At 40.7% G+C, this 21,341-nt stretch overlaps 1 protein-coding gene across 4 annotated transcripts in view; it reads right to left on the bottom strand.

Annotated features, from left to right (window-relative positions):
• Positions 1-21,341, bottom strand: part of LOC124280132 (glutamate carboxypeptidase 2-like) — a 174,256-nt gene that overhangs the window by 13,477 nt on the left and 139,438 nt on the right. For all 4 annotated transcript variants that reach the window (XM_046716022.1, XM_046716025.1, XM_046716026.1 and 1 more), the window contains exon 3: positions 3,867-3,940. In XM_046716022.1, the coding sequence (XP_046571978.1) occupies positions 3,867-3,940 (74 nt within the window). The remainder of the gene's footprint in view (positions 1-3,866; positions 3,941-21,341) is intronic.

Below are 21,341 nucleotides of genomic sequence, written 5' to 3'. Positions count from 1 at the left end.
GGGGGTCTCCATACAGATTGTCACTGGGTCAGTGGGTTCCCCATACAGATTGTCACTGGGCCAGAGGGTCTCCATACAGATTGTCACTGGGCCAGAGGGTCTCCATACAGATTGTCACTGGGTCAGTGGGTCTCCATACAGATTGTCACTGGGTCAGAGGGTCTCCATACAGATTGTCACTGGGCCAGAGGGTCTCCATACAGATTGTCACTGGGTCAGAGGGTCTCCATACAGATTGTCACTGGGTCAGGGGTCAGATTGTCACCAGTAGAGGTCTGTTGTCACTGGGTCAGTGGGTCCCATCAGATTGGCACTGGGTCAGGGATTCTCCATACAGATTGTCACTGGGTCAGTGGGTTCCCCATACAGATGGTCTCTGGTCAGTCAGAGGGTCTCCATACAGATTGTCACTGGGTCAGGGGTCTCCCATACAGATTGTCACCAGGACAGTGGGTCTCCATACAGACTGTCTACAAGAGAGTGGGTCTCTCGGTCAGGGGTCTCCATACAGATTGTCACTGAGTCAGAGGGTTTCCATACAGATTGTCACTGGGTCAGGGGGTTTCCATACAGATTGTCACCAGGACAGTGGGTCTCCATACAGACTGTCTACAAGAGAGTGGGTCTCTCTTGGTCAGGGGTCTCCATACAGATTGTCACTGTCTCCATACAGATTGTCACTGGGTCAGTGGGTCTCCATACAGATTGTCACCAGGACAGTGGGTCTCCATACAGACTGTCTTCAAGAGAGTGGGTCTCTTGGTCAGGGGTCTCCATACAGATTGTCACCAGGACAGTGGGTCTCCATACAGATTGTCACCGGGACAGTGGGTCTCCATACAGACTGTCTACAGAGAGTGGGTCTCTTGGTCAGGGGTCTCCATACAGATTGTCACTGAGTCAGAGGGTCTCCATACAGATTGTCACTGGGTCAGGGGGTTCCCATACAGATTGTCACCAGGACAGTGGGTCTCCATACAGACTGTCTACAAGAGAGTGGGTCTCTTGGTCAGGGGTCTCCATACAGATTGTCACCAGGACAGTGGGTCTCCATACAGATTGTCACTTGGCCAGTGGGTCTCCATACAGACTGTTTACGAGAGAGTGGGTCTCTTGGTCAGGGGTCTCCATACAGATTGTCACTGGGTCAGAGGGTCTCCATACAGATTGTCACTGGTTCAGAGGGTCTCCATACAGACTGTCACTGGTTCAGAGGGTCTCCATACAGACTGTCACTGGTTCAGAGGGTCTCCATACAGACTGTCACTGGTTCAGAGGGTCTCCATACAGACTGTCACTGGTTCAGAGGGTCTCCATACAGACTGTCACTGGTTCAGAGGGTCTCCATACAGACTGTCACTGGTTCAGAGGGTCTCCATACAGACTGTCACTGGTTCAGAGGGTCTCCATACAGACTGTCACTGGGTCAGAGGGTCTCCATACAGACTGTCACTGGGTCAGAGGGTCTCCATACAGACTGTCACTGGTTCAGAGGGTCTCCATACAGACTGTCACTGGTTCAGAGGGTCTCCATACAGACTGTCACTGGTTCAGAGGGTCTCCATACAGACTGTCACTGGGTCAGAGGGTCTCCATGCAGACTCTCACTGTCATCTAAGGCACCATACAGATGGTCACTCGGTCAGAGGGTCTCCATGCAGATGGTCACTGGGTCAGAGGGTCTCCATACAGATGGTCACTGGGTCAGAGGGTCTCCATACAGATGGTCACTGGGTCTGGGGGTCTCCATACAGACTCTCACTGTCATCTAAGGCACTCCAATGTGCTGTGCATAGTTATGTCCCTTGGGATTGCCAGAAACCATGGGTTTAAATCCATGTCTGCTATCAGTATATTTCTTGGTTTGTGAGCACCATGCTTGTGCTTCTAAGTTTCACCAAAACGATAAATGTCAGACCTGAATCTTGCAACTTGACTCTCACTATACTTACATGCCATTGTATAACTGGACTAGTTTTTCAATTAACATTAAACTAAGCTCACTCACACACGAAGACCATATACAATTTCAATGAAATGACCAACATAACCAACATAAAGAAGAGCAGTTCAAACACATCTGTCTCTCATCCGATCAGAAAACTTGCTCGTATTTCTTCAAACAGAGTTACATCAAAAGTTACTTCTGCTGCATGTTCAGAAATAGCTTCTTTGATCATCAAATATACAGAACTAATAAATATTCCTATTATTTGTCAAAAGATGACATGAAACAGAACTTGTTTTTTATTACAAAGATATCCTGACACAAACATTCACATAAATGAACACAGCTGATTTTACTTTAGCAGATTTTCAATTACTAGAGAGTCCATTTCTTTCATCCAAAGCAGCATGATTAATATACTGAAGGTACTAAATAAGGCAACATGTAGCAGAAGGTAGACAACATCAATGAGTCGGAATGGTTCTTGAAATTATTTGCTACAGTAACTGAACTTCCAAATGATTGATTTTATCAATAATTCATTGGTTTCACTTTCCAATGAAGGCTCACTGATCATAATCAATTTCCAGTAAAATTATATAAATTCATTGAATTTAAAGGGAATGATAAACATGGGTGTGATGTCATGAAATCATATAAATCTGACACATACAATGTTTCCAATCAGATGTATTTGTGGGATATCAGCTACCATGTTTACTGTTTTTATGTAAAGAAAATTGATAAAGAAAATATGCATTATTGTTTCTATTCTCACTGATGACCAATTATTAGCCATATTGGCAGTATAGTCAAACCCATAAAAATTCAGAGAATCTATGGTTATTTAATTTCCCCCTACTGACTACATATTTTCCATATCAGTGATTATGCATGTCACAGACAGGCCAGGTCTTGCTACTTTAATGGTAGATAATCATTTAATAGGTACTTTTGGCATTGATTTTTATTAAGAGATCCTTCTCATCCACAGGATGTCAAGATCAAGATAATAATAATAATGTATTTATAAAGCGCCTAATATCCACCATAGAGATGCTCAGTGGCGCTGTGACAATATTGGGGAAGGAAATAGTTCATATAACTTTACAGAAAGGCAGCAGTGAATAGATGGGTCTTTAGCAGAGATTTAAAAGTTTCTTTTGATGAAGTGTTCCTGATTTCCTTTGGAAGAGAGTTCCATAGTTTAGGGCTGGCAAAGGAGAAGGCGCGGTCAGACAGTTGGTTTGGAGATCTGTGTTGGGTGAGGAAAGAGTCAGAGGAGGATCGGAGACTTCGCTGAGGTACATACACGGAGACGAGATGTTTGAGATAGTCGGGAAAGTTATCGTTGTAGAGGCAGTCATGGATGGCTGTACCAGGTACATATTAAACAGGTTTCTTTCTGAAATGTCCATGTCTCAGAATAACCATCGATGTCAAGTCCAAAATAATTGATCAAAGGTATAGACCAATGGTATGAGCTTCTGTAGCTTACCTGAAGTCAGTTAATAATGTATGACCAATGTAGAGTGAGGTGAGTGAGTGAGTGAGTCAACTTACTTGACTTACTTGATTGATGTGGTCTTGGTAGTTGGCCACGTTGTTGACGCTGTCTCTCATCACCTTGCTGATTTGAGTGAGTGAGTGAGTGAGTGAGTAAGTGAATCAACTTACTTGATGTGGTCTTGGTAGTTGGCCACGTTGTTGATGCTGTCTCTCATCACCTTGCTGATTTGAGTGAGTGAGTGAGTGAGTGAGTGAGTGAGTGAGTGAGTGAGTGATGTGAGTCTTGGTAGTTGACGTGTTGATGCTGATCACCTTGTGATTTAACTTAATGAGTGAGTGAGTGAGGCGTGAGTGAGTGAGTGAGTGAGTGAGTGAGTGAGAGTGAGTGAGTGAGTGTGAATCAACTTACTTGATGTGGTCTTGGTAGTTGGCCACGTTATTGATGCTGTCTCTCATCACCTTGCTGATTTCTGGACTGTAGTCCTGAAACAAACATACTTTTATCAAATGATGTATCGTAAAAGTCAATATCTTGTTTAGCATGTTCAGAGAAATACTGCAGAAAACACTAACGGCTTGCATCGCATCAGCTTAAATATTGGAAATATTCTTCAGCAGTGTTTCATTGCATCAACCAATATGTTTATGCTGAAATTGAAAAACAATACATAAAAATGGTATGTCATATACAAAAACCATCAGCCAAGAATTAAGTGTTCACAAAGATGAATGCCACCATACCAGGAGGTCCTCACACATGGTATTACCATATAAGGTGGCATGAGTGAGGCAGATGGTTGGGTTAAGTAGGACAATATTACAGTTATCTCCTGGAGTCAGGGGCGGTGGGGTAGCCTAGTGGTTAAAGCGTTGGCTCGTCACGCCGAAGACCCGGGTTCGAATCCCCACATGGGTACAATGTGTGAAGCCCATTTCTGGTGTCCCCCGCCTGTGATGTTGCTGGAATATTGCTAAAAGCGGCGTAAAACCAAACTCAGTCAGTCCTGGAGTCAGCTTGAGGAGGGAGGGAGACAGGATGACCCCACCAGTAAGTCACAGATCTGCTGGATGATACAGGTAATTGTACGGGTTGATTGTCTGCTCAGTGACAAGTCAGGGGACACGACCATGGACCCATCTCCATGGCAGAATCTGAACATCACCATATATGTGTTCATCTGGGATGCTAACCCATGATCATAGGATTCTCATTGTCCTACAGTGAAGGCTGTCATAGGATTTTCATTGTCCTACAGTGAAGGCTGTCATAGGATTCTCATTGTTCTACAGTGAAGGCTGTCATAGGATTCTCATTGTCCTACAGTGAAGGCTGTCATAGGATTCTCATTGTCCTACAGTGAAGGCTGTCATAGGATTTTCATTGTCCTACAGTGAAGGCTGTCATGAGGATTCATCTTCTCATTGTCCTACAGTGAAGGCTGTCATAGGATTCTCATTGTCCTACAGTGAAGGCTGTCATAGGATTCTCATTGTCCCACAGTGAAGGCTGTCATAGGATTCTCATTGTCCTACAGTGAAGGCTGTCATAGGATTCTCATTGTCCTACAGTGAAGGCTGTCATGGGATTCTCATTGCCCTACAGTGAAGGCTGTCATAGGATTCTCATTGTCCTACAGTGAAGGCTGTGGCACCTCAGACAACTTGGTGAGTGAGTTTGTGAGTTTAGTTTTACACTGCACTCAGCAATATTCCAGCTATATGGCGGCAATCTGTAAATCATCCAGTCTGGACAAGACAATCCAGTGATCAACAGCACGAGCATTGAACTACGCCATTGGGATACGATCACATGTGCCAACCAAATCAGTGAGCCTGACCATGTTAAAGTCTGCCTATAATTAAACTGGGTTGTTGGCTGTGACAATAGTCAGTCATACAGACTCTGATACAAATATACCCAATGCAACCATGCATATATAAAATGTGGTATGTTTAGATTACCAGTTTCAGGCTGCAAATGAAGAAGGTCTCTGGGCTCCTTTATTTTATAAACATAATATTGAAACTGTTTTTTTCTGTAAAATATGTTCATTTCAGAGGCAAGATGTTCTTCTACCTGTGACAAGTACCTCAACCGATAGGCTAGCCAGTCAGAAGACCAACACAGAGCACTCACACCTTAATTTGTAATGGAATCCTAATGCTGTCCTTAACTAAGATCTCCTTAAGTGGACATATCAGACAAGCAAGGGGTAGATTTTGCCACTACAAGTATACACATTCAAAGCACCTTTAATCTTAGCTCCTGTTCCTTCGAAATAACAGAACTATTTAGAAGTCCCATGCAATAATTTCATTATCATCCCTCGACACATTGAAGGGTGGCAGTGATAGACAGCATGTCCGTGCATCAGGCGGTGATTATAGCAGGGCCATTACGGTCAAGAGACGCTATCAGTATCAATTTGGCGCCGTGGACGATGACTGGGGCTCTAGGTCTCAATGGCAAAGTCTTATTCAAACACACAAATGATCATCCACCAATGTATTCTAATTACTTATGCGTCTATGAATCGGCAGTCAATTATGTCTGAAATGTTGACTCTGTGAGACGACAAGAGTTTGTGTGACCAGCATTCGATATTGTGCATTGATTTAGAACATAAGGGAGAGTAGTCGTGTCCATTCCAGTTTGGTAAGAAAGATCGGTCAGCCTTATTTGGGTCAACCATACGATTAGAAGAGTACCCACTCCGCAACAAATCACCATAAATGGAACAGCACTCGTAGGCTTTCAGAAAATGGCCTCTTGAACTGGGGAGGTTGTTCTGTTTAATGTCCCTAGACCAATGGCTACATCCAGCCAGTAATGTTCTCATATACCCAGTGTATGATAATGAGACTTAAGCCATGGGATACTAGTAACAGACTCTACTTACGAGATAATGTTTCCTATCATGCTTAATGGTGGTAGCTAATACAAAGAAGTGAAGGTATCTATACGACACTCATCAAGCAACAATTATAAATATCAAGCAGTGAAGAAAAATTACTGTTTCCAAAGATTTTTATTATATTACTGCAATCAAAATGTAAAGCAATCTATTATATTTGAGTTTCTACCATGACTTCAGTAAATACTGGATTGTGATTGGTTAATCAAAGTGATTCAGAGGTATATAACCACTTTTTATACCTCTGATTTTCAAACACAGTATGTATTTTCTTTAATCTTAATAACGCGGTTATGGTAGAATATGAAGATAAACGTACTGTGTTGGAAAATCAGAGGTATATCATGAAACTATAATAGCTCTAAAAAAAATTAAAATCTCATGCTACGCATTCAGTTTTAAATGCTATTATTATTTCGTTATATACATCTGATTTTTCAATACAGATTGTTTATCTCCTAATTAAAAAATGCAATGTAATTATAACATGAGCATGCCAGAAGCAAACGAAAGTATCTGCATGATTTTTTCCCCACTTTTAGGGTTTCTAGCAAGGATTCACTATAAAATTTGTTTGGAAAGAGATGCCAGTCTTTGAAGGTGAACTTGATTATCCATTTTATGTATGTTAAATCCAGAGATTTTTTTAGCCAAATATTTTTTCAGCTCCATCAGGAAAACTAAATATTTTTTCAAGTACAGCCACCATTTTTGCTTTGACAGGCAATTTTGTAATTTAAAAATCAGAAGAAGCAACATCAAGTACTTTTTGTCAAGTAAGATAAAAAGGTCCAAAAATCAGATGATCAGTACTTGGAATAAAAATAAGTCTTGATACAGCTGGTATTTGGACATGTCTGATTTGATATCATGTTGATCATGCATATTTACTGTTCAAAACTGCCTACACTTTGTGAAACTAAAAGCTGGTGTTGGCTGATCATCTGATGATACTACTTCAACTGGATTGAAAGAATCAGTGGGAAAAGACAGTCACTGAATTATACTGATACTGTGGGAACAACCAGTTGTGTAAATACTTGACAAACCATGAGATATTCTGTTGAAAAAATTTAGTTGTAGTTTTAGCGTGACTGCAGCCACAAAATCAGGATTTATAGCAATTATGTAAATTTCATAAGAATCATGTAAATTTATATAATCAATTTTTAGAATTGCAGTTGCAGCAGATTTTAAAAAAATGTCAGAAAGTCTACGAAAAATGTTTTACTTTGTGTGCTGAGCCCGGAGTGTTTGTGTCCAACATGGCTGTCACATAGAACTCACATGAGCTGGAGGCAGTTGTATGGAAAACCTCCCGGAGACTGCAATATGCAGAGCATGATGTCCCCATCAGACCCACATTCAGAAACACATGCAGTGGCAGGATGACGCCCAGAGTCGTATTTCTTCCAGGTCAGAAGAAAACAAAATTGTTCCACTAATCATACTAAGGTTGGCTGTGTCAAATAAAGATCCACAATTCCTTAAAAAATGACAGCAAAAACAATGAGAAAGATTTTCTAACTTCAACCCCACATCTGCAGGTGGAGGCGAATCTGCCCTTGTAGCTGCAGAGAAATGAGAAACCAAATGGATGTCTGCAGTAATAATGACATTCCTTAAAACTTGCAATTGCTGTCGAGTAATTTCCCGCCAAACCAAGCAATTGGAACCAGGGCTGAGTAAAGCCAGCGTGTGTAATTCTACAAGTCGCCTGCCACGGGGAGAAAGTAGACACCGCTGCTTCCGATCTCGTCTTACATCAAAGACATTCTCCTCATCCAGACGAAGACTCTAGATAGAGAGGCAGACAAAGCCCAATATGGAAATTTGTCTGCATCCAACTCAGGTGCAAAACAATTGTCCAAGTGCTGTAACCTTTGATGTCCATTTCTGGAAATTAGCCTGCATTTTTAACCAGTAAAGTCGCCACGGTAACCAGAGGCTTGTTAGCCAGTGTGTTCAATGTGTATTGAGGTCTGTTATTAGTGAAACAGGCACTAATAACTTCTCCATTGACCATGAACTGGCTACATGGAGTGTTGAACGTGTATTGGGGTTGGTTATTAGTGGAAATGGTGGAAATGATATCTTAAGTAACCAGAAGCTGGTCAGATATGATGATGTATGTGTACTGGTTCTGTGATGTGTGAAAATGGCACCAGCAATATCTCCAATACTGATTCAGCTCCTCCTGGCCTAGCATGTTCAGGAGCAATCAAGTTCTAGCACCAAGAATGGAAACTCGGAACATTGTGGTAAAATTTAACAAAATGGAAAAATAATGAATGTCTTTGTTGCAGAAGATAAGAGTACCTGCCAACCAGATGAACAATAGTTTCTAAAGATACAGGGTTTTGTAGTTTAATTATAGTCACTTTTTTTGTCTCAGAACCGAAATTAGGTGGTTCTTTTTCTTCAATTGTGAATTGTCTGACGGGGAAAAACAAACTCTCTTAAACCATATTAGTGTTTTTTTGTGCTGTGGAAAAAGTGTACAACCAGGTGAATAGCTGAAGCTGATGAAGCTGATCCTCTGAAAAACTATATAACCATGACTTTTGTAAAGTCCCTAGAGTGCTGTAAATTTGCATAAGCACCTAGTGCACTCAAGGTAGAGCTGTAGGGAATGTCTCATTGTAGACGAGGTATCAAACTGAAACAACATGATGTCAAGAAGACACCTTGTTTAAATCGTGTTACCCATCATCATCATCGTCGTCATCGTCGTCGTCATCGTCGTCGTCATCATCATCATCATACGCAAGCAGAAGTCAGACAATTTTTTTAGCAGTGGTAGCCTGATGTTGTATAAAGTGCCATAACAAGGAGTAAAGTTGCCTCCCTTAGCTGTGTCACGATCCACTGGTTACTGGTTTGATTTGTGACTGTGACTGTAACACATTTGTTCCGCCAGTACCATAATATAAAGGATGTTACGATGTGGTATAATTTGGATTCAAACTCAGATGTGTTATATCATTTCACAGATTAGTATAGGGGATGCGTCCAAGAGTATAAAGTAGCAGTAATTGCATTCAGACCTAAGTGTGCTGCAGAGCTGGACATTTCACCGCTGTGCTACCCTGCCTCACCATTCACCAATAATGTCTGGAGGGACATATAGATGATGGCTGTCACTAATAGAAATGTAGAAGACTTTACCCTACAGTCGTGTGGCACAGTGTCGATTCTGATTGGGTGGCAACAAGATTGGTCTCCATTGTGGCCTAGTGCTGGGTAATTCATAGCGAGTATCCCCAGAGTGCTGGAAGAATTGCCGGTGAACCCTTAGGTCTCCTGCCTGTTTCACATACAAGGACAGATCATAGTATTGTCATTGTAACTTGATAGCTCAGATACACACTCTGATATTAATCTCGTACTACACATCTAGATATAATGATTGCTGGAAATAACTCTGTAAAAATTCTGTAATCCACCTTTCAATCAGCAGTTCAGATAACATTAACTTGCAGCTAATTTAAGCAACTACAACTCACATCGAACAAAAATACTTCCAAGAACACACATCTTTCTTTCTCATTCCTGATCGATCGTCAGTTTTGGATAATGACATTATTATGTAGATTACAAAATGCCAAGTCTCAGTTCTCAGGAGATTCATAGCTGAAACAAAGTTTTTCAGAAAATAAACAAAAAACTGACTTAGATAATGTGTTACAAATTTTACCAGACATCAGTATGAAACTTTGCCCTTCTATTTCATACCTGTTTTCAAATTTAATTCTGATAACACAGTACATCTTCATGCTAAACACGTTCTGTTTAGCTTGATATCAGGTCATTATATTATGGAGACCAAGTCTTGGTCATCTGTATGCTATCCCTGGTATCTCATGGCAGCCTGTAGTTTTAGAACCTAAGGCATCCAAGGGTCGATAGCATGAGCACCATACCACATCATAAAGAACGATGAAAGACAACCAGATACACACTATACCACCCAGTTATAAACAGTCCTTCCAACAACCATGAAAATATATGTTCCACATTCTGGTAATCTCAAAGAGGGCATCATTATTTAACACCTCAATTCGTATTTTGGGTTGTCTTTCCGATCTGTTTGCAAGATAATGGTGTTGGTGATTTTATGAGCGCTTTTGGTAGAATCGATTTAGCACTGACTTGGTTTGAAGCTTCTTCAGACTGCTGTAATTAAGGGAAACAATGAAGGAAAGCTGTGACAAGACTGACTTGTCTAAATGGTCCTCTGACTTCATCCAGTCCAGGGCAAGACTGGCTGATTAGTGTCATGGGTGAAATCCAAAAGCCCAATCCATTTTATTCAGGTGACTAAGGTCCGCTGAGATCAGATGACTTTATCAACTTCATTAGTGCACAGACAAAATGTAGTCCAGTCTAGTAGACAGCAGTCTAATTGATGGTGACAGGTTGATAGCCAGTACATGTGCTGGACATACCACATACAACAGACATCAACTCAGGGAAAGGTGGTGCGTCTGGTGCGAGGACTCTAACTGGCGACAACAGTACTGCCCTGAAAACTAAATCTGTTTTCATTGACAATAGTACAGCACTGAAACTAGTCTGTCTCACAGTCCAGGAACCACATTAATTTCCCTACTGCCAAGCCCTCTCTGCAGTGCTAAAGCCTAAATAAAGCAAGTCTAGATTTCCTCAGGTTCTGAATCTCTGGTGTCCCTTGGGCTCCTTTTCAATATAAATAGGCTTGTTTGTTACTATCAAAATTATAAATATTCAGAGACTAAGCCTTAGTCTACACTGAAACCTACTTTTGTTTTCATACACAATAGTACTGCCCTGAAAACTACTTCTGTTTTCACACACAATAGTACTGCACTGAAAACTACTTCTGTTTTCATACACAATAGTACTGTCCTGAAAACTAGTTCTGTTTTCATACACAATAGTACTGCCCTCAAAACTACTTGTTTTTTCATACACAGTTATAGTACTGCCCTGATAACTTTTTCGTTTTTATACACAATGATAGTACTGCCCCAAAAACTACTTCTGTTTTCATACACAATAGTACAGCCCTGGAAATACAACTGCAACCGTTTTATTCAAGTGGATCATAAATACCCGCAACCAAAGACACAGTGACACAGATACGCACACAGAATCCATCTAAATTTAACCAAAAGGCCTTATTGTATTAATGTGATATTTTTGTATCTCTAAAAGAGCCAATGTCCTACATACCTTTAAATAAAATTAGCTGATGAAAATATGTTTACTTGTTAGATTCAGATGTTTATATGTCAGAACACTGTTGGCAATTGCAAGAAGTATTTATGAAAACATAAACTGGTCAGGTGATAAAAGGGATCAAGACCAACTTTAGAATCACTACAGGTGTGCTAACATAATATGACAGTTCCACATTAATAATGCAAAAACATTGCTTTTGTTGGAAATTATTGGAACAGATAGGTCACACAGACCTGTAACTATCACAAAAAATGACATTATACAAAGAGTTTAAAATAGCATTTGATCAGAGGAAAGGTAAAAATATCAAACTGACTACCAGACCAGAGAAACACTGATGAATTTGCTGCCATTTTGAAAAAATCAATGTTAGCAGCATTTCTTATAATGTATACAGCTGACAAATAGCTGGAATATTGCTGAGTGTGGAGTTAAACAACAAACCAACCTTCTCAGAGTTACCAAAGTAAACTGCACTTTGTTCTACAAGACCTGCATCCAGAGTTACTTACCATTACGTGTACACCATGTCTGAGAATTTTATACTTCATCGTTCATGAAACCAACTGTTAAAGCCCTTAAAATATAACAAGTGACAAATATGTTAATATTTTAGGTGGCATAGTTACTAACTTTGGTGAATTTAACATCAAAACCTCATGTCAATGAACAATACCAAATGAGGACTCACTGACTGACTGACTGAGTACGGTTTTACGCCGCTTTTAGCAATCTTCCAGCCATATCATGGCAGGGGACAACAGAAATGGACCAAATGAGGAAAAATGGACAACCGCAACTATTTTTCTATTTCCCTAGTCTGACATCACATTCAGTTGAAAAAAGATATATTTACAACAACATTTCACAATGCTTCACCAATTTCATGAAATGATTACATAGCTGGATGGTGGGTTATGCAAGGATTATGAAGCATGTTCCATCATGGTATGTACAGAGTATAAGTACATGCTGTGTGTCTGTGTCATAAAACTGAAGCATCTTTTGGAAGCCTGTTGAGATTTGCACCATCTTAGTGTTAAACTTCAGGGAAAGATCACAGAATTATACATTGAATTACACTGATTTCAAAACACACCTCACAAATCACTGGCGCTGCTTAGAGGAGAATGGACGTTTAAGAATATTTATCATGTTTCCATCAAGTCAACAATTATATGACTAATTTTCTTCCAAAAAATGTTACATTGTTTCCTTCACGTAAACACACAAATCTTTGTTCTACTCCTTTCTACAGAGGACACTGTGACTTGTTGACAACAAATATGTCGTCATTCCTCGTTCAATAACATTTTCAGATATAGCTAAAATCACTGGGTATTTACTTCGAGGAGGAAACTTACGCACAAGATTGCTCTGTTCAGTTTTTTGAGGAGTGTATATATAGGTTCCTTTGATAAATCAAAATAAACAATGAAGAATGAGGTGATGTATTTCATGATAAAACATTTTAATATCTTGAGATTTTTCATTTAGGAAACTAAAACACAGGCTTGCAACTTGATGACAAGTGTATGAGACAATGCTATTTTTGAGTGGGTAGAGAGTGATTCCCTTTAAGTACATGTGTACAATGAAGATAAATGCAATGGTGGAATGATCACGTCCAAAAGTGGCGGGCTATCTGTAATGAGAGAAATGGTACAGATAATGGCAGTCAATTATCCACTTGCCACATTTTCTCTTTGCTCTGTTTAATGTAACCCACCAGTTCATATCAAGGTATGTCCAACATTGCCAATATCAGTTTATATTCAGGGAGTCTAGATCTGTTTATTACTTAACTAAGTACAAATATTTTCAAAGTTGTCCATTTTTTTAAACCAGTGACTGACTGACTGACTGACTGAGTTTGGTTTTATGCCGCTTTTAGCAATATTCCAGCAACATCACGGCGGGGGACACCAGAAAAGGGCTTCACACATTGTACCCATGTGGGGATTCGAACCCGGGTCTTCGGCGTGACGAGCCAACTCTTTAACCATTAGGCTACCCCACGGCCCCTTTACACCAGTGAAGATGTTGTATATAATGATGATGTCTCAAATAAGAAATAAACTAATTGTGGCTTTCTCATACTTGAAAACGATATAAGAACCTGTATCAAAACTTTGTGCTCTAGAATTAAAGAAGCTGTCATCCACATATACTTGTTCTAAATTGTGGCTGTTGTATATTCTGCAAAATAACACTGCAAGGAGAATAAGCACTAGGGGCTGCAGCCCTCGTTTATTATCACAGCACTTTCTTACAGTACCATAAACAACTCCCTTTAGTCATTTATTTCTTAAATAGAATGGGACAGTATTGATCGCAGAATACAGTGCCTAGGATGACGGAAATTCCACTAAACCTGACACTCAACACGTCTAGTGATCCTTTCTCTCAAAATATGTATTTTCCCTGAAGTGTTAATCAAGATTACTTACAGAAGACTTCACCTGTAGAGACACAATCTAGTTATTGACTACAGAAAAACTAGGATTCAGCGGTGACGTGCTGGACTGATTATACAAGGTAATCTGCAATGTGGGAAGAAAATGTCTTTCATTGTGGGAGTTGTACATTCGCTGACAGTTTGCCTCTGAAACTGACAAGGCTATCATGTTAGTTCAGAAATACACAATGCCATTTAGAAAGTGGTCAAATGTCATATGTTATATTTGGGATTACACTTTCTTTGTAAAGTACAGATTCTAGTACTTTTGTTGGGTTGAGTCCCATCTGGGATTCGAACCCACACCCTCAGAGTCAGGCACCTAATCGCCAGCACACAAAGTCAGACGCCTCGACCGCTCAGCCACCGCGGCTTCCACAAAAATGGAAGTCGGACAACTGGTAGTCTAGACTATGGACTTTGTGTACCCTTCTGATCAGTGTTAATTGGAACGGCTCCCACGTCCGAAAGCTATGAAATACACAATGCCATTTAGAAAGTGGTCAAATGTAACATATGATGTCCAACTTCTATTTTTGTGAAAGCTGCGGTGGCTGAGCGGTCTGAGGCATCTGACTTTGTGTGCTGGTGATTAGGTTCCTCACTCTGAGGGTGTGGGTTTAAATCTTTACAAAGAAAGTGTAATCCCAAATATAACATATGTTACATGATAGTTCAGATAATTTACCAACCCTGAACACTGACCTTGACCTTTGACTTATCTAATCTTTAACTAAACTTTTTCAAAACAATGCTCAATCCTAGAGAAAGTAAATATAAAGTGAAATGACAAATACATTAATACTTTTTAAAGAAAATGTAACCACAAATATTTTTCTGGGTTTTTTCATGACCTTGAAATTTGACCTTTCATGAAATGTGACAACAGAATTTGCTGGGCCACTTTAAAGGACTGACTGACTGAGTTTGGTTTTACGCCGCTTTTAGCAATATTCCAGCAACATCACGGCAGGGGACACCAGAACTGGGCTCACACATTGTGCCCATGTGGGGATTCGAACCCGGGTCTTCGGCATGACGAGCCAACGCTTTAACCACTAGGCTACCCCACCGCCCCCACTTTAAAGGAGCATCAGGATAAGAGTATGTTAATTACTATATATCACCACATGTATAACTGCTTCTCTGTAGAAGCCTTCACTGCCAGTGCTACATGGCTCACTCCTTCTTTAACAAGGCTCTCAACCAAAACTTTGCCATTACTATATCACTAGCATTTTTCATTGCAAGTTTCACATGTACTTGTGTTTTTATTTGCAATGTCTAAAAGTTACATTACCTCCACATTGGTAGCTATTACAATATTACTGAGCCATAAGAAGTCCCGTCACATCACTGTGACATGCCAGTCAAAGAAATGAGATAAAAGTGTTGAATTATGGAAATATTGCAGGCACATGAATACAGGTTAACGCCACAAACTGGCTTTACAAACTGTATCCATGTGAGGAATAGAACCCGGGTTTGTGGCTCGATGAGTGAACTTTCTGACCACTAGGCCACATCATTGGCACCATGCTACACGAACAACTGTAGATGACTTAACGGGAACCATAATATTCTCTTTCGTGTAAATATATTGCATCAGTCTTCAGGAAAACCTCATTTTATGACATTTGGTGAAACAGCCGTAATTCAAATTACTGTTGCCAAGGCAACTCAAATGTAAAATCATGGTCTGTGATTTTTTTCCAACCTGGACATTCCTGAAACCATGTCTTGACTTTATCAGTTCCGTGTTTTTTAGGTGTGAGAGCAGGTGCTACAACTAAAAGTATCAGAATCAGCACATCAGCTATGTATTTCTTTAAATACGTCAAGGCAAAAAACTTTGAAAGAGAGAATTTACCATCTTGTTCCTAACATTTTCACTCCTTAACCCCTCAAGATTATTTTCGCCTTCCACATGAGAACATTTGTCACACTGGCAGCTGTTACACAATATACACTTCCATATTCCCAGAATACATGATGGAGCAAAGTGGCTTCACTGAGGGTGACATGAGCATTGTGATTCTGATGATGTCACCCAGGGAGGGCATCGTCTCTAGCAGGATGATGATGTACACAGTAATTGCCTTCATTTTAACCCACTTCCTTCCATGGTATTAAATGGATTTGGATCTCTGTGGGTAAGAAGTTTGATAGATTGGAGGCAAATAGACTTTGGCAGGCAGGTCCCCAGCTCGGAGCAACGACTGTCACTACAAGTAATTTCCACGACTTTACAATCAGTTTGTTTTTTCCTCATTTTGAAGAATGTCAAACTAGATAAAAATTCTCTTCTGTACAGCCTGAGGAAGAAATTGTGGTATTCAAAAGATGTCATTGTTGGACTGTTGGTTCAGGAGAAATGAAGGATTCAAGGAGGAGAGGAAATAATATTTGATGCTTTATGGCAGAATTCACCTTTATATATTGTTGGTGACAGTCCCACATTCTTAAAGGTGGAGTATATTGGTGAACACTGACAGTCCCACCTAGCTAAAGGTGGAATATATTGGGTACCACTGACAGTCCTGCCTAGCTAAAGGTGGAATATATTGAGAAACACTGACAGTCCCGCCTAGTTAAAGGTGGAATATATTGGGTAACACTGACAGTCCCACCTAGCTAAAGGTGGAATATATTGGGGAACACTGACAGTCTCGCCTAGTTAAAGGTGGAATATATTGGGTAACATTGACAGTCCCGCCTAGTTAAAGGTGAAATATATTGGGTAACACTGACAGTCCCACCTAGCTAAAGGTCAAATATATTGGGTAACACTGACAGTCTCGCCTAGTTAAAGGTGGAATATATTGGGTAACACTGACAGTCCCACCTAGCTAAAGGTGGAATATACTGGGGAACACTGACAGTCCCGCCTAGCTAAAGGTCGAATATATTGGGTAACACTGACAGTCCCGCCTAGTTAAAGGTGGAATATATTGGGTAACACTGACACTCATAGTCTCACCTAGCTAAAGGTGGAACATATTGGGGAACATCGACAGTCTCGCCTAGTTAAAGGTGGAACATATTGGGGAACATCGACAGTCTCGCCTAGTTAAAGGTGGAACATATTGGGGAACATCGACAGTCCCGCCTAGCTAAATGTGGAATATATTGGGTAACATAGTCCCACCCAGCTAAAGGTGGAATATATTGGGAACGCGTCGACAGTCCCACCTAGTTAAAGGTGGAATATATTGGGGAACATCGACAGTCTCGCCCTAGTTAAAGGTGGAACATATTGGGTAACACTGACAGTCTCAGCTTAGTTAAAGGTGGAACATCATATTGGTGGAATATATTGGGGAACATCGACAGTCGACAGTTAAAGGTGGAACATAAGGTGGAACATACAGTCTCACCCTAGTTAAAGGTGGGAACATCGACAGTCTCACCTAGTTAAAGGTGGAACATATTGGGGAACATCAGTCTCCCTAGTTAAAGGTGGAATATCCAGTCTCGCCTAGTTAAAGGTGGAATATATTGGGGAACATCGACAGTCTCGCCTAGTTAAAGGTGGAACATATTGGGGAACATTGACAGTCTCACCTAGTTAAAGGTGGAATATATTGGGGAACATTGACAGTCTCGCCTAGTTAAAGGTGGAATATATTGGGGAACATCGACAGTCTCGCCTAGTTAAAAAGGTGGAATATATTGGGGAACATCGACAGTCTCAGCCTAGTTAAAGGTGGAATATATTGGGGAACATCGACAGTCTCACATAGTTAAAGGTGGAATATATTGGGGAACATCGACAGTCTCACCTAGTTAAAGGTGGAATATATTGGGGAACATCGACAGTCTCACCTAGTTAAAGGTGGAATATATTGGGGAACATCGACAGTCTCGCCTAGTTAAAGGTGGAATATATTGGGGAACATCGACAGTCTCGCCTAGTTAAAGGTGGAATATATTGGGGAACATCGACAGTCTCGCCTAGTTAAAGGTGGAATATATTGGGGAACATCGACAGTCTCAGCCTAGTTAAAAGGTGGAACATATTGGGAACATCGACAGTCTCAGCCTAGTTAAAGGTGGAATATATTGGGGAACATCGACAGTCTCGCCTAGTTAAAATATATTGGGGAACGCCGACAGTCTTGCCTAGTTAAAGTGGAACATATTAGGTAACACTGACAGTCTCGCCTTAGTTAAAGGTGGAATATATTGGGGACATTGACAACATCGACACATCGACAGTCCCGCCTAGTTAAAGGTGGAATATCCCACCTATTGGGTGGAACATATTGACAGTCGACAGTCTCACCTTAAAGGTGGAACATAAACATCGGTGGAATATATTGGGGAATATCGACAGTCTCACTTGCCTAGTTAAAAGGTGGAATATATTGGGGAACATTGACAGTCTAAGCCTAGTTAAAGGTGGAATATATTGGGGAACATCTACGACAGTCTCAGTCTCACCTAGTTAAAGGTGGAATATATTGGGGAACATCGACAGTCTCTTAGTTAAAGGTGGAATATAGTTAAAGGTGGAAATATATTGGGAACATCGACAGTCTCACCTAGTTAAAGGTGGAACATATTGGAACATATTGGGGAAGTCATTAAAGGTGGAACGGGGAACAGTCTCACCTAGTTAAAGGTGGAATATATTGGGGAACATCGACAGTCTCAGCCTAGCTAAAGGTGGAATATATTGGGGAACATCGACAGTCTCGCCTAGTTAAAGGTGGAATATATTGGGGAACATCGACAGTCTCGCCTTGTTAAAGGTGGAATATATTGGGGAACATCGACAGTCTCGCCTAGTTAAAGGTGGAATATATTGGGGAACATCGACAGTCTCGCCTAGTTAAAGGTGGAATATATTGGGGAACATCGACAGTCTCGCCTAGTTAAAGGTGGAACATATTGGGGAACATCGACAGTCTCGCCTAGTTAAAGGTGGAACATATTGGGGAACATCGACAGTCTCGCCTAGTTAAAGGTGGAATATATTGGGGAACATCGACAGTCTCGCCTAGTTAAAGGTGGAATATATTGGGGAACATCGACAGTCTTGCCTAGTTAAAGGTGGAACATATTGGGGAACATCGACAGTCTCGCCTAGTTAAAGGTGGAACATATTGGGTAACACTGACAGTCTCGCCTAGTTAAAGGTGGACTAAATTGGGGAACATTGACAGTCCCGCCTAGTTAAAGGTGGAATATATTGGGGAACATCGACAGTCTCGCCTAGTTAAAGGTGGAACATATTGGGGAACATTGACAGTCTCACCTAGTTAAAGGTGGAACATATTGGGGAACATCGACAGTCTCACCTAGTTAAAGGTGGAATATAATGGGGAACATGGACAGTCCCACCTAGTTAAAGGTGGAATATATTGGGGAACATCGACAGTCTCGCCTAGTTAAAGGTGGAATATATTGGGGAACATCGACAGTCTCGCCTAGTTAAAGGTGGAACATATTGGGGAACATCGACAGTCCCGCATAGTTAAAGGTGGAACATATTGGGGAACATCGACAGTCTCGCCTAGTTAAAGGTGGAACATATTGGGGAACATCGACAGTCTCGCCTAGTTAAAGGTGGAATATATTGGGGAACATCGACAGTCTCGCCTAGTTAAATGTGGAACATATTGGGGAACATCGACAGTCTCGCCTAGTTAAAGGTGGAATATATTGGGGAACATCGACAGTCCCACCTTGTTAAATATCTCCAAGATGACTGGTAGTTCATTTTTATAGTCTCTGTCCTGTCAGTATAGAGGCGATAAACGATATATTGTCTGATCTGATCTACAGGTGAAAATGAACCTCTTGGATAAACCAAAGTTCAGTGGATGTAAAATACACATCCCCGCAATGACCTGAGATTAGAAAGCACTTACATTCTTCTCCCCAGCTCAAATTTCATTCCCTGAAGACAATTTCCTCCCGCGTGACACTGACAGAACGGGATCAATCGCAGATGGATGTGGACCAGCATTTAAATTTGCTAAAAAAAAATTCCTTGAAATTTGAGGATTTTCGTATTAGATTTTGATGATGATATATTGGCACCTCACAATAAATGTGATTATCTGAAGCTTTCAGAGGTAATGAGCTCTGGAAACTGTTTCAGCAAAAGCGCTTGTCGTAGGCATGAAAGACTAAGACTAAATCGAGTCTTTGGATTGAATTATTCAACCTACTGGACTTTGTCAATGATTCCAGAGAGGGGGCCACCACCATGCTGGCTGCAGCAACATCGATAGATGGAGCTACCAGAGATGGCGGAGTCTGGCACGGTTGTCCAACTTGAGACGGAGGGATCAGACATGGAGAATTGACACGGTCTGCTGGCCAATGTTTGTCCACTCTAAGGGCTCTCGGGGGGTAGTTACTTACACAATCTGTCAAATATGCTCATATAAATAGATCATATATATTTCCTGCTTTGTCTTTGATGACTGAAGAACTGGAAAACTACCAAATCTCTTGGGCAAATGTTTGTTTGTCTAAGTAAGTGAGTGAGTGAGTGAGTGAGTGAGTGAGTGAGTGAGTGAGTGAGTGAGTGAGTGAGTGAGTGAGTGAGTGAGTGAGTGAGTGAGTGAGTGAGTGAGTGAGTGAGTGAGTGAGTGAGTGAGTGAGTGAGTGAGTGAGTGCTACAATGAATGCTAGATTTACAAGGGTATATGTTAGGACTCTCCTGTTTTTGAGTCATCTGCCATTTGTTAAAATTACATCAATGTGAGATAACATATTCTATATTTCTAATAGTTGGCTATACTGTAAAACCTTGGGACAGCCATTGTCTTGTTACATGATCACAGATCACTTTATTCATACAACGTATTGTCTAATATCACAGCTTTAAGAGTGAGATTTACATCACTTTCAGCAATATTCATCAATGTCACAACAATATCCCATAAACAAGCTTCGCAGTCTATGCAAACAGGAGTAAAATGACCCCAGATCCTTGATGGAGAAAGAATCAATTCATATTCAATTCATAGTACTTCATTTAACCAATAAATACTTGACTCTGTGCAAGTATGGAATCAAACCCGATTCACTTCCACCAAGCCACTGCCTGCACCACTCCCCTACAAAGACCTAATCAATGACCTGATTACAATTGCTAAACCAAGATGATAACAGGTACCACTTTGAACTTGTCTGATGTGTAAACAGGTGCTGGTTGATCAACCTCCACGATGTTTGTAAACACTCGTCTCTCTCATAAATCATTGTGACGAAAATACCCCTACTTTGTGACAGAGAGTGAATCAGGCCAATTTGAGTGATACTGTTAGCC

The sequence above is a fragment of the Haliotis rubra genome, unplaced genomic scaffold (genome assembly GCF_003918875.1).
Source record: "Haliotis rubra isolate DU_JTF1 unplaced genomic scaffold, ASM391887v1 Scf260, whole genome shotgun sequence".
NCBI lineage: Eukaryota > Metazoa > Mollusca > Gastropoda > Lepetellida > Haliotidae > Haliotis > Haliotis rubra.
This window is presented reverse-complemented; position numbering and strand designations above follow the sequence as displayed.